Below are 12,167 nucleotides of genomic sequence, written 5' to 3'. Positions count from 1 at the left end.
CTCCCTCCCACGTGCAATAGTTCTTCTCATATTAAGAAAAGTCAGTCCTACAATCTCCTTTATTTCCTGTACGGAACCTTGGAATTTTTTGGGATCCCAAAATTAAGATAAAAGACAATTATGGAGAGTGACATTAGCTGATTTTTGGGTAAGAATCTTTGATTCTTTGTTGCTAATATTGGGTGGTGCCTTGATTGTGATTGTGTCAATGCATTCACATGTTTAATAACCCTTCGGATTGGCATCCACATATTACCGGAGGAACAATGACATGATATGTGGTCCGGTTGGTATTACCCTTAAACGTCCTAATAAGTTACAATAGCATTGGAATGCCCATTACGGCATTACCCAATGATATTTGAGGCCTTGTTTCCATTAATGCAATTTGGTAAATCTATGAGGAACATAAAAAATCAAAACCAGAGGGACTGAAGCAGAATAATGATTGCAAGACTGCGGTACTTAGAAGTACTTAAGCTCTCTCAGAACTTTTTCGCTAATCATTATAATTCTTCAAAGTGTACTTGATTAAGAAAAAAAATCACCATTAATTAATTAATGGCTTGATGGAGGCTACCAAGAACCTTATCAAGGAAGAGAGAGAGAGAAGCAAATGGGACCTATGCCCTCCATGTGAGTCTGATTTGGGGACAAAGCGAAGAAAGGTGTTGTTTTTGGGGTTCTTAAAAAGAGTTCACATGGGGGAGGAAGACATTGTGCTCGCTCACACCCTTCCTTTTCTTTCACAGCTCATCCTCCTCTAGATTGCTATTATGCTCCCACTCTTCCACCGTCCATTATTTTTATCCGACTGCCTCCTCCGGCCTTCTCATGGATGGCTCCTGCACGACCCCATTCAATTGTATAGTTGTAGGCAGCTACAAGAACTTTGCAGAATTTTTTTTTTTTTTCACGTTCAGTTATTCTAAAGCGAAATTTGCCAGTAATAGTCATCATCAAAGATATTAGTGCAAAAAAAAGGTGAGAAGGCATTTAAACCAAGTTGTATGACTTGGGCCCCGTTTGGCAAATGAGTTTTTTGAGTGTTTGTCTAAAACTTTACTGTAATTTACGGTAGAAGTTGTAAGAAAAAATTTTAAAGTGTGTAAATTTTTGGATGTTTTGAAGTGTATAGTTTAAAAATTTTGAGAAAGTTTTTGAAATTACTGTAACTAAAGTTGTTAAAAAACTTGTAGCAGACAAACTTGACAAAAAACTTGCTTGCCAAACAGGCCGTTAGTTTGACATTTGATCAAGGAGGAGAACAAAAGATTGAAGTGGATACACGTAATCCACATTTTTATATATAATAACAAAATGTACACCGTAATAACTTCGATCATAATCCAATCTAAACATATTCAATCGAATTTCTAGAGCTCAAAAGTCATCTTTCCTAATCAATGAATAGTAACTTAATAAAAAAAGGATTAATCATCTAATATACTGACAGTGTATACACTTTCACCATTGAATGCATGACACATAATCCAAATGATGAAAGTGTATACACTGTCGGTGTATATAAGATTTACTCGTTAAAAAAAATACCTTCGTCACATATTCAAAGGCTAATATTACAGTTATGAATGGATCTGTGTCTAACAGATGTCTTCATTGATTAAGATGATGTAGTATTGCATGTATTTATCATCTAATTATTGAGAGGCTAAGGGATGATGCGTTGGAACCGCCCAAGAAATAAAAACTCCTATATGAATGATCCTCTCCCCTATCATATGTGATCTTGAATTTGCATGCTAGTAATAATTTTAATAGAGCTGAGGGTCATAGCCCATGGGTCACATTGGCACGTGGTGGCTGATTCCTCCTCCAGTTATTAAACTTACCACTGCGACTTTCGTGTGAAATCCCTCCCAAATAGCTGTAGCTAGCTGTCCCAATCCCACCATCCCATGTGCTTTCCCCCGTCTCCTCCTTCCCTACCCATCCCATCCCCCTCCTTCCCCCCCCCCCCCCCCCCCCCTCCAAAATCTCTGGGCCTTCAAATTAGTACCACCACCAACAGTTAACCAACGTTACCTACAAAAAACCAGAACCATTGCAAAATGTCCTATTATTGCACCACTTTTTGACCTCCCCCTTCGTTCCAAATCCAATCCCAATTCCCAACCCATATATATACCGTTCACCACCCCTTCCTAAATTTTCTCAGGACTCAATCCGTGAATTTCTACCCAAGATCTTGTGTCATCAAATCAGTCCCTAATTGTAGTAATTCGATTCTTTTCTTTCTTTTTTGTTTGGCCAAATTTTACACATTAATGCATGGCGCAGCTTCCGCCAAAAGTTCCATCCATGACACAAAATTGGTATCCTTCCTTCCCTTTCCAGATGATGCCATTGCCTCCTCCTCCAACAACTGCCCAGCAGAATTCTTGGGTTGATGAATTCCTAGACTTCTCGTCCGCTCGGAGGAGCTCTCACCGGAGGTCCGTGAGCGATTCCGTTGCCTTCGTGGAGGCTCCATTCGTCGAAGAATGCAGAAACGCTGATAATCCAACAAACATCAGTGTTACATGCAACGGTCATAATTTTGATGGATTGGATGATGAGCAACTCAGGAACATGTTCTCGGACGATATTGCCACCAAGGAGCTTCCGCCTTTGTCATCATCCGATCCAGCCAGCACTAATCCGTCCACCCCATCTGATCAAAACAGCGAAAATGATGAGAAGAATGCAGCAGCTCAAGAAAACCAAAATTTGCAGCCAAAAAATGAGCCAGGTGAAGTGGACATCTCAACCAAACGGGAAACAGAAACACAAACGGAATCCCCAGCCAATCCTTCCGCAGATGCTATTGTCGATCCGAAGAGAATAAAGAGGTAAATTCTTGACGGCCCTCGTCTTAAAACTACCAAAACGTCATCTCACAATTATGTATATACATCTTTATCCAACGTCAAGGTGTAATTTTTATCGTGCATGGACTGTATATTTTCAGATTTTCTTTTACTGTTAACTAAAGTAGCTTTTGTTTGCGTTTCTAATGATCAGAATTCTTGCTAACCGCCAATCAGCTCAGAGATCAAGAGTAAGGAAGCTGCAATACATTTCAGAGCTTGAAAGGAGTGTCACAACACTGCAGGTATATATATATATCTTTACAATAAAGCTTCAAAATTAGTTCTTTTATCTTCTTATACTGATTGATTAACTTTTGTCGACTTTAATGAGTCTCCTTGTGTATTTCTGGTGGGTTATGCAGACAGAAGTATCGGCATTATCTCCAAGGGTTGCATTCTTGGATCATCAGAGATTGATTCTTAATGTTGATAATAGTGCTCTTAAGCAACGCATTGCTGCTCTAGCTCAAGATAAAATTTTCAAAGATGGTAAGAGCTCAAATTTACCATTTGACTGCCCATTTTCTGCTATGTGATAGCTGATAGTTTCTTATTTTACGAGCCCAACAAAGTTTTCATAATCGATGAAGGTTCCATATATGCTATGTAGTAAAGAAGCTAGATGGACTTGCATGTACCCAAGTTAAAAATCCCTCGCACTTTTAACGTCATTAATTAACATATATTACTCTTATTATACTGACACAACAAGTCAATTAATCACATTTTCAATTCAAATTCCAATGAGGAAAATATTGAATAATGCATCATATATATGTAGTAGTTAAGTGACTTAACTTTGACGTGAAGACATCACATATATTTTTTACACACTAAGATAGATCTAGGCTACATGCATATATATAGGTGACACAATACAACAGGGTTTTGCTAGTAGTGTAGTTTTTACCTTTCTTGGTTTTGGTAAGAGCGTTTTAGTCAACTTTTTATTGTTGATTAAGAGTAATTTGCTACTGTGTGCACTTACACAGCCCATCAAGAAGCATTGAGGAAGGAGATAGAGAGATTAAGGCACATATATCATGAGCAGAACATGCAGATGATGTCTAAGAAAGCCGCTGATGAAGCATCCCCGCTACCGCTACCACAACCAAACCTTAACAGGAGTGGTGGTACGGACCAAGAATAGTTCCTCTTGTAATTATGGAGAATTGGAGAAGAGGAGGAGATGATAGAGCTTAGTAGAGGACCCAAAGTGATGAGAGGCCATGGTTCAATCAGCCAACCTGCTCAATCACGTGATGTGTTCTACCCTTCCAGTGTTAACAAGTGGACCCTTAGACAAAGCTTGCTGGAGTGGGGATTGGATTTTTTTTTTTTTTTGCTTTTCTTCCCACCCTTCTTTCCCTACTTTTGGGTGATTGTGTTAGAGATTTATATGTGTGCGCTCTTAGCTAGGATGGCATGCATGGTGATAAAATGATTTCACAAAATGATTTTGTTCTTTTTTTTTTTTTTTTGTTATATACATATATATGTATAACATTAGGAAATGGTCACCACTACCTCAAATTTGTATGGATTTATTTGGGTAGTTGGTCGCTTGCTGAATTGCAAGAAAAAAAAAAAAAAAGTGTTGAAAGCTTTGATTGGCTTCGTTTGTGATCCTTAACCCTTTTAAATTGTTCATCATCCGCCTGTTTCCCTTTTCGTTTGTTTCAACTTTTGGGGATAAAGATGATGGATATGTAGGGTTGTAAACTATTATGGGGTTGCAGAAAGAAGTGGGAATGTCAGAGTAGGATTAGAAATTTAGCTTTTGGAGATTTTTTTTTTTTATAAAGAAAAAATTTATTCTGGTATTGTAATCTTGGATGCCTTCTGGTTATTATTTCCACCCAGGTATCATGAAAATAGAAGGGGGGAAAAATGGAGAAATCTTTTGTTTGCTTGTGAAATTTACAATAATGTATATGTCTTTTTCATTTTTAATACAGTTATCATTAATTCATTGTGCTGAGGATCTCCGCAGATTATTGGTATTATTTTATTATGCAGGTAACGGATCATCTCCGCATGTTTCTTTGACTCCGTTTAGCCCACCCCTCAAAATCCAGTATTAGGCCCTCTTTGAAATCAAGGATGATTTTACGGCCCAAACAAATGCCTGTCGGGCCTGATATGTCCCTTTGTAGTCATGTTTCATTACAAGTTGCAATGGTGGATAATTTGTGAATACTCCGTAAGTATCCTATAATTTTACAAGGTTGTCATCAGTCCTTAGTGCTAATCATTTTATTGAAAAGAAAATTACAATCATAATTTCCGAGAAAAAAAAACCACAAATTACACCGTTGATACTTAAACATTGAACGAGATGATGATTGGAAATCTAAAATTACATTAGCAGCACGAACTCTGTACATGAATACTTTCATAACTTTGTATAGTGTATATTGTTCGTGCATATAAGATTAATCCATATTGTATTGTATGATGATGCACTTAATCAAATTAATTGTGGTAGTCATTAGTTTAGTTTCTGTCTCCTCTCCCTCCAATCTTTCCCATGGGTGCTCACAGTCACAGGGGATAATCTAACAAGTTTCTTGCTCACAGGGGCAGTACAATTATTTTTCTCTCTTCTTGTACTCATTCTAATTCTTTTTATTTTGTCTTTGTCCTTTATGAATCAAACAAGTGCAGTAGCTTCCTTCTTTCAAAAAGCATCAAAGCACAATTTACAAAACCAACGAAAGCATTAGTGCAAGTACCCAAAAGATGTACAAGACGAAGAAGATCAACGGCAACAAAATAGAGAATGATCATCATCAACTTACAATCATCATTTTCTCTTCTCAATGCTGTCACCAATTCAAACCCAATATTCATACCTGACCATTGTAAGAATAGCAATAACAACAAAAGTTTCAGCAGCTCATAGGGGATACATATAATTTTTTTACATTTAATTTTTTTATAATTTTTTTTACATTTAATTTATTTTATATGGGGATGGGGCGAGCGTATGCTCTCCCACCCTTAACCCCGGTTTTTTGGCGGGGAAAAAATCCCCATCCCATTCCTCCCATCCCATTTCTACCCCGAGGGATCCCTAAACATGACTTGAAGCATCTACGGGGGTTTCAGCAAGGCTAACATTTCTTGGAAATTGGGCTCTTTTATTCCTCCAGTGTTTCAGCACCAACAGAATTAGCAGCCAGATTCGTTTATGTTCACGCATAGCAGTGTTGTCCACCTTAAATTTGGAATGAACAAAGTATATTGCCAGGGCTGCTGTTGATGTTCCTCCTGTAAACATGAATAGTATGTAGAAGCTGCTGGGGCTTAGCCTTAGAGTTTCACTCTCTGATTCAATCTCCACACATTTCTCAAGAGCTGTCATATTGTCCTCCAATTCTTTTAGCCTCCCGCTTTCAAACACCTTCAGCAACGCTTCATCCATGTCCGCAATCAGTGGAGATCCTTTAGAAAATGCCTGAGACAAACATGTCCACAAACATTGCCCTCAAATTATTTGAATTAACTGTACAGATTATAGAGTATCTTATATAAGATGCTAATTGTCAAGATTTTGAAAGTATGTTCTGCCCTTTAGTATGCCATGTAACCTAAATAGACAGATAGGAAAAGAGCATTACAAATCCATAACCTCCAGCTTTGTATGTTGGACCTGCTGTCATAAAGCTCTTGCAGTATTTGGCAAGGAAAACTTTAGAAGTAGGAACCTCAAGAAATGCTCCAGCAATTCTACCATTCTTAAGATCTTCAGCACATTCTTCGAATGATGAAAAATTCTTGATGTTGTTTGGATTGAAGTGTAAGACATTCAATAGATAAGCTCTGACAAAAGCTTTCGAGGAGTGCCCAATTACTGCATTGCTATTTCTTAGTGTCTCAATGTTTGCCACCTTAGGTTCAAGCCTAGGGAGAGTTAGCATGCTGGTTAGACTTGCCGTGTAGCTTTGTGATATGATAACTGCAACAAACAACCACACCACTGTTGCCATCCGTGACAAGTTGCTATGCAGCCTATCACCTGTGCTTGAGGTGAAAATTTATTACTATCATGAAATTGTTATGTGTTTCTTGTTGCAATCAATTGATTTCAAGAAAGTTACCGTGTAACGAGAATAGTGTCGCAAAGGCCAACCAGAGCAGTGTTCCCATCTGATTCAGAGGGGATCCTTTGAGTTCTGGGCAGTAATTTCGTTCTATCATCCATATGACAAAACCATTATAGATATGTACTAATGCTGTAAGCAGCCACATTGCACTTGTGAACGGCTCCAGGAACAGCCAACCTTTCTTAGATTGTGATTGAGTAGGGACTATCAACACTAGGCCTGATTCAGTGTGAGGTTGAGTGAAGTCTGCATTTACATATCGCTCAGATACAATTGCTATGTCACCGACTGCTGCATCAAAGTTCTGCATGCAAGTGTTGAAATTACTGTTAGATTCTGCCACCAATAAAAGAGAACCTTATTGGAGATAGGAGCAGTTCATTTTTAACGAGTCTAATGTTAATGAATTTTTGTACAGAATTCTGAGTAATTCAAGTATCCAGTTCCGTACAGCTCCTGACATTCTGACTCTGCAATTTCCTCAGTGACACTTTGAAATTTAATACAGTTCCATTTGGGATAACGTTAAAAAAGGTCGTTCTCAATTACAAAGAACAAAAAATTCTTACCTTTAGTCGAACTTGCTCCACCAGAGCATCATAGGTGCCCTCAAAAGGAATGAAATCACAGCCTAGAAAATACGGCAAATACTTGACAGATTCTCTGAATACATCAATTGAAAAACCTGAGAAAGAGTAACCCTTCGTAATAGGATCAATTTCCACTTTCACAAAATACTTGACAAGGGGTGCACTGGGCACGCCAATTCTTAAATGAGTGGAGGAGGCTGTTGGGATGTCCCATCCTTTAGGAGTATCTGGAGGTCCTCCAGGCCAAAATAACTGTCCCAAAACTTCCATAGAGACATTCCGTTGGGCTGTCTCATCAACAGACATAGAAAATCCTTTGCCGTATGACCAGAATCCAACTTCTCGATAACTCCTTCCTATAACATTAGTAATTTGAAATACATTTGCCGGAGCTAATCTTTGCTCAGAAAAGTGAATTTTTCCACTTACTCCAGGGAAATCTGCCGTTGAAATTTTGTCAAGAAGAAGTTGGTGATTGATGTTGCCTTCCTGCAGTGCTAAAGCCACTGTCCAGATGGCATCATAGGCTTCCAGTGCAGAATTGCCAGGCTCATGGTTCTTCTCTTCAGGGTGCTTCAAGCCAAATTTGTATTGAAACCTTTGGAAGAAATCCTGATACTTCTGCCCTTTGTCATCATAGTAGCTTTTTATTCCAAGTACACCTTGCATTGATGAAATCGTAGAGGCATCCATGGAATGGACAAGGCTTGTTAGACTGTCTGTAGTGATCCATACATAGCCTCGTTCCATCATCTTCTTCTCCTTGACCATGTTAAATAAGCGTACCCCAAGGGCCAAAGTGACATGAACTACAAAGACTCTACACTGGTCTCTTTTGAGCATATGGAGCTCTTCAGACAGTGTTGAAGCATTCGCAAGAGATGGAAGGGCAGTCAAGTGGCTGATTTGAGCTCCAACCTCTTGCAAGGCATCATAGAGATGAGGTGTAATTCCATCTGCAGAAGAATCTATGTCCTCATATATGACATTAACCCGGCGCCATCCCCAAGATTGGACAACGGCAGCAACTGCTTTCATTTGTAAATTTTTGCTGGGAGAGGCTTGAACTAGGAATGGCCAACGTTTTGTCCCCCATGAAGGACACGAGTCAGCTAAAGATAGAATGGGAACATCAAATTGAGTGCCAACCTCGGCAACTGAGAATGTTTCTTCCCCTGACCCTGGTCCCAAGATAGCTAGGACTTGCTTCTTCTTGATAAGATGTCGAGCTGCAAACTTAAGATTGTTAATCAAAACTCTATTTAATTATTAGATAGCTGTTCGTTTTGCAATTTGTTTACTTTTTGCCTGAGCTGAACCAATCAATTAGTACAAAAAAAAAAATTCAAGATAATCCAAAGTATTACCGGCGAGAACTGCCTGTACAGCTTCTCCTTGAGAATTTTTCAGTAGCAGAGTTAAACGTTGTCTTGTCTGGTTGCGTGCATCTTCAGCAGCCATCTGCATTGCTACTGCTTCTTCTTTACCTATTCGAGCACTCAAGTCCACAATGGCACCGACGTCTATGCCTTTGACAGCCTCGACATTTTCTGTTTTCGAATTATGCATACCTCCATTGGCCATGAAAATTTGATCAAGATTGATAATGGCCAAGGCGGAAAGGAGGAGTAGAAGAAGATCGGCATACGTAGGAGCCATTGAATAGAGCTGGTTTTACCTCAGACTCTACAGTCCACACTTAACATCTCCTATATTTATCCACAGGTATTGGAGAATGATTCGTTTGTTGATTGTTCAAAGGATGCCAGTTTCGCGGAAATTCCCATCAAATTGGAGAGGTAAATACTCACCTCAACATCCCTACTTTCTCCCGAAGACTGGGAAGAACATTTGAAAATCTAAAAATATATACCTTGGTAATATCTAGTGTACAAGTTGAATTAGTGAATACTACTACATTATTTTGATTGCCAAAATTGTCATCGAATTAAGCAAGCAACACGAAGAATAGGAGGCGCTGCGACGTTAAGAGACAATCTAAGACAAAAATTACCTAAGAGAACAGAATATAATTTGTGTTTACAGGAGAATATAATAGATATTCAAAGATCATGACCTGTATTTGAGCAAACGTTGAAGAGAAAATTCAATTCAGACGAAATGAAATCGGTTTTTTTTTCTTTCTTTCTGTTTTCAATTATTTAAACTACTAGACCTTAATTTGGAAAAGAGTTCAAAGATGACCAGTGTGAGTTATGTATCGTGTAAAATTCACTGCTTCGGCTTCCAGAAGAAGTAACTGATCGTGTGCAATACTGCAAAGATGAAGCAAAATAAGCATAATCCAATGATCCAAGTCAATATATAGCAGTGACCATAAACAAATGCATGGGAAGTTACATGAGATGTAACGTTCGTAAAAAGCAGAAGCTCAATGAAAGAACTGATGTAGAGAAAATTGCAGGTAGCTTTCCTTGAAGAAGACTGATGTAGAGTAGAGGGGCATATATCATATCCAGACGTGACTTTGACCTACTATTGGTGTTCCTGCAGGAAGCTCGTAGTGAGATGCATAATTAAATCCAAATCGGGTTTATAGGGTTGGTTAGGTAAGTACTACTACTCATTGATATGATGATCCAAAATTTTGGGAAATTAAAAAAAAAAAAGAAGTAGTTTTGATGCTTGTCTTCAATGTATAACATGAAATAACATCACATTCACACCGTTAAAAAATCAAGCTTAGATATTTGATTTCATTGTAGTCAGGCCATGCAACTTTGAAAAGTCAGACACATTAAATCTCTTTCCGTTGTTATTTTATATAATTTCAGATTTTAAAAATTCGGGAAAGTATTTACAGAAGAAAAATTCTCTTTTTCTCTCTTGAACAATTGAAATTTTTTAAGGAAAAAATTCTGCGTAAAACCAAACTTTTGTCCTTGCAAAAAAATTAAAATATTTCAGGTTACATATTTAAGTATTAGTCGAATTAGAGTTCCCCCCCCCCCCCCCCCCCCCCTTTTCTCTATGGATGGAATGATAAATATATCATAAACTAGAGGGATAAGAGGTTAGAATAATGATATAGTTGGAAAAACTAGTAGGTTGTAACTTTCAAAACAGCAGCATCTGCAATTTGCTTTCCTTTATTATTTCGCTTTCAAAATAAATATTTCTACGTAGTAAACACTTGAACATATCAAAGGCCGAGGAAAATGTTGAGCAGACTCAAGAATGAAGAATCTTGTCCGGTTTAGCCAAGACTATCTCTATCCACCAGCTCCCAATTTTCTTGTTACAGTCATGAAGTCTCACTGCTAACTACCATGCACGCATCTTTCTCCATTACAGTCAATCTTTTATAGTAGTATTATTTTGCCGCGGAAACAAAAATTCGTAAGCTCATGTTTATCAACCTAGGATAGGATTCGTTCAGTTGACGAAATGAGATCGATTATTAGTCTTGTCAAAGACAAACTTCCCCATTCTACACTCCAGACTGGTTTCACAACTTCTCATCCCAGTTCATCATCTAGTATTTACAAATGGCTCGGGAGAGAGAGAGAGCTGAGAGATTGGCCAAATTTCACCTTTCTTGTTGCTTTTAGAAGATTATTAATTGAATACTTTGGTAAACCTAAATAATTGAACAAAAGCAAAAAGGAATTTAAGATGCTTGGAGGGTCAGTCCCCAACAAACACTTTGGACCACCAAAATTAGTTGTTTTGTTCCCTTTTGTTTGCTTCTCTCGCTAGATTTAACGTTAAACTTTAAATTTAGAGGACAGGAACTTCAAAGTCGGGACACAGTAAACTCTTGAGAGACCTAGGACTTTCGACAGTAAGAATTGGTCAAAGTCCGCGTTATGCAGAGAAGTAATCACCTCAACGAATATCCCATTTATGGCCAACCTCAAGAGTTTCTAAAACTACAAGAATAAGTCAGTCAACATAAATACTTAAATTCCCCCCCTCTCCTTTCCATACTCAACAACTCATAACTGTTGTTCAAGTACCTTAGTAAAAACTGAAGGGGGAGACACAAGATTAATGCACTCCACACATTTGTGATAGCGTTCATAATGTGCATGAAGTAGGGCATGAGATTTGATCAGGAAAAGCAAAAATCATAGGCTGAGGGCTCAAGCCCATATACATTACGAGAAAATGAAGAAATAATCACAATCCCATGAATGGGATTAGCCCTTCTTCTGAATATTTTCCATATGTAGGCTATGTCCGAGTCATAGACTTGCCAAAAGAAAGCAAAATGGTATTAAAAAAAAAAAAGAAAAGAAAAGAAAAGTGTGCAACCCTTTGATATCTGAATGAATCTCGTGTGATTTTCGTATGGAATGAGACTACGTCAGAAGAATTAGGTGGAAGCTGCTTGAATGAAGCGCAAGAAATAAGTTTTACAGGGACAACTTAAGAGCCAGAAATTCAGTCCAATTTATGTCATGACATTGTGGGGAGAAAGGTTAAGAAGGCGTTAGTAGGTCAAGTCCGGCAACTCTCATCCCGTTTTAGAAAGGTCAGTAATTAACTATGTGTTGTGTTCATATAATTGTAGAAGGCAGTATCTAATATCGTCATCTCTCTTCCCCTTAAAGTTACTTAATACTTGCCAC

General features: G+C 38.1%; 2 protein-coding genes across 2 annotated transcripts; one reads left to right on the top strand and one right to left on the bottom strand.

Annotated features, from left to right (window-relative positions):
• Positions 1–2,056: 2,056 nt before the first annotated feature.
• LOC113688427 (basic leucine zipper 34-like) lies at positions 2,057–4,845 on the top strand. The gene is made up of 4 exons (XM_027206239.2): positions 2,057–2,852; positions 3,025–3,115; positions 3,236–3,362; positions 3,866–4,845. The coding sequence occupies exons 1-4, from the start codon at positions 2,293–2,295 to the stop codon at positions 4,021–4,023; spliced, it is 936 nt and encodes a 311-aa protein (XP_027062040.1). The 5' UTR covers positions 2,057–2,292; the 3' UTR covers positions 4,024–4,845.
• Positions 4,846–5,634: 789 nt separating this feature from the next.
• On the bottom strand, positions 5,635–9,297 carry LOC113687634 (glutamate receptor 2.7-like). Its single transcript, XM_027205200.2, has 5 exons — positions 8,940–9,297; positions 7,552–8,801; positions 6,977–7,286; positions 6,497–6,894; positions 5,635–6,333 (listed from the first exon to the last, which is right to left on the bottom strand). Exons 1-5 carry the CDS (start codon positions 9,229–9,231, stop codon positions 5,950–5,952), a joined length of 2,634 nt encoding a protein of 877 aa, XP_027061001.1. The 5' UTR covers positions 9,232–9,297; the 3' UTR covers positions 5,635–5,949.
• Positions 9,298–12,167: the final 2,870 nt, after the last annotated feature.

Source organism: Coffea arabica, chromosome 5e (assembly GCF_036785885.1).
Source record: "Coffea arabica cultivar ET-39 chromosome 5e, Coffea Arabica ET-39 HiFi, whole genome shotgun sequence".
In the NCBI taxonomy this organism is placed as follows: Eukaryota; Viridiplantae; Streptophyta; class Magnoliopsida; order Gentianales; family Rubiaceae; genus Coffea; species Coffea arabica.
This window is presented reverse-complemented; position numbering and strand designations above follow the sequence as displayed.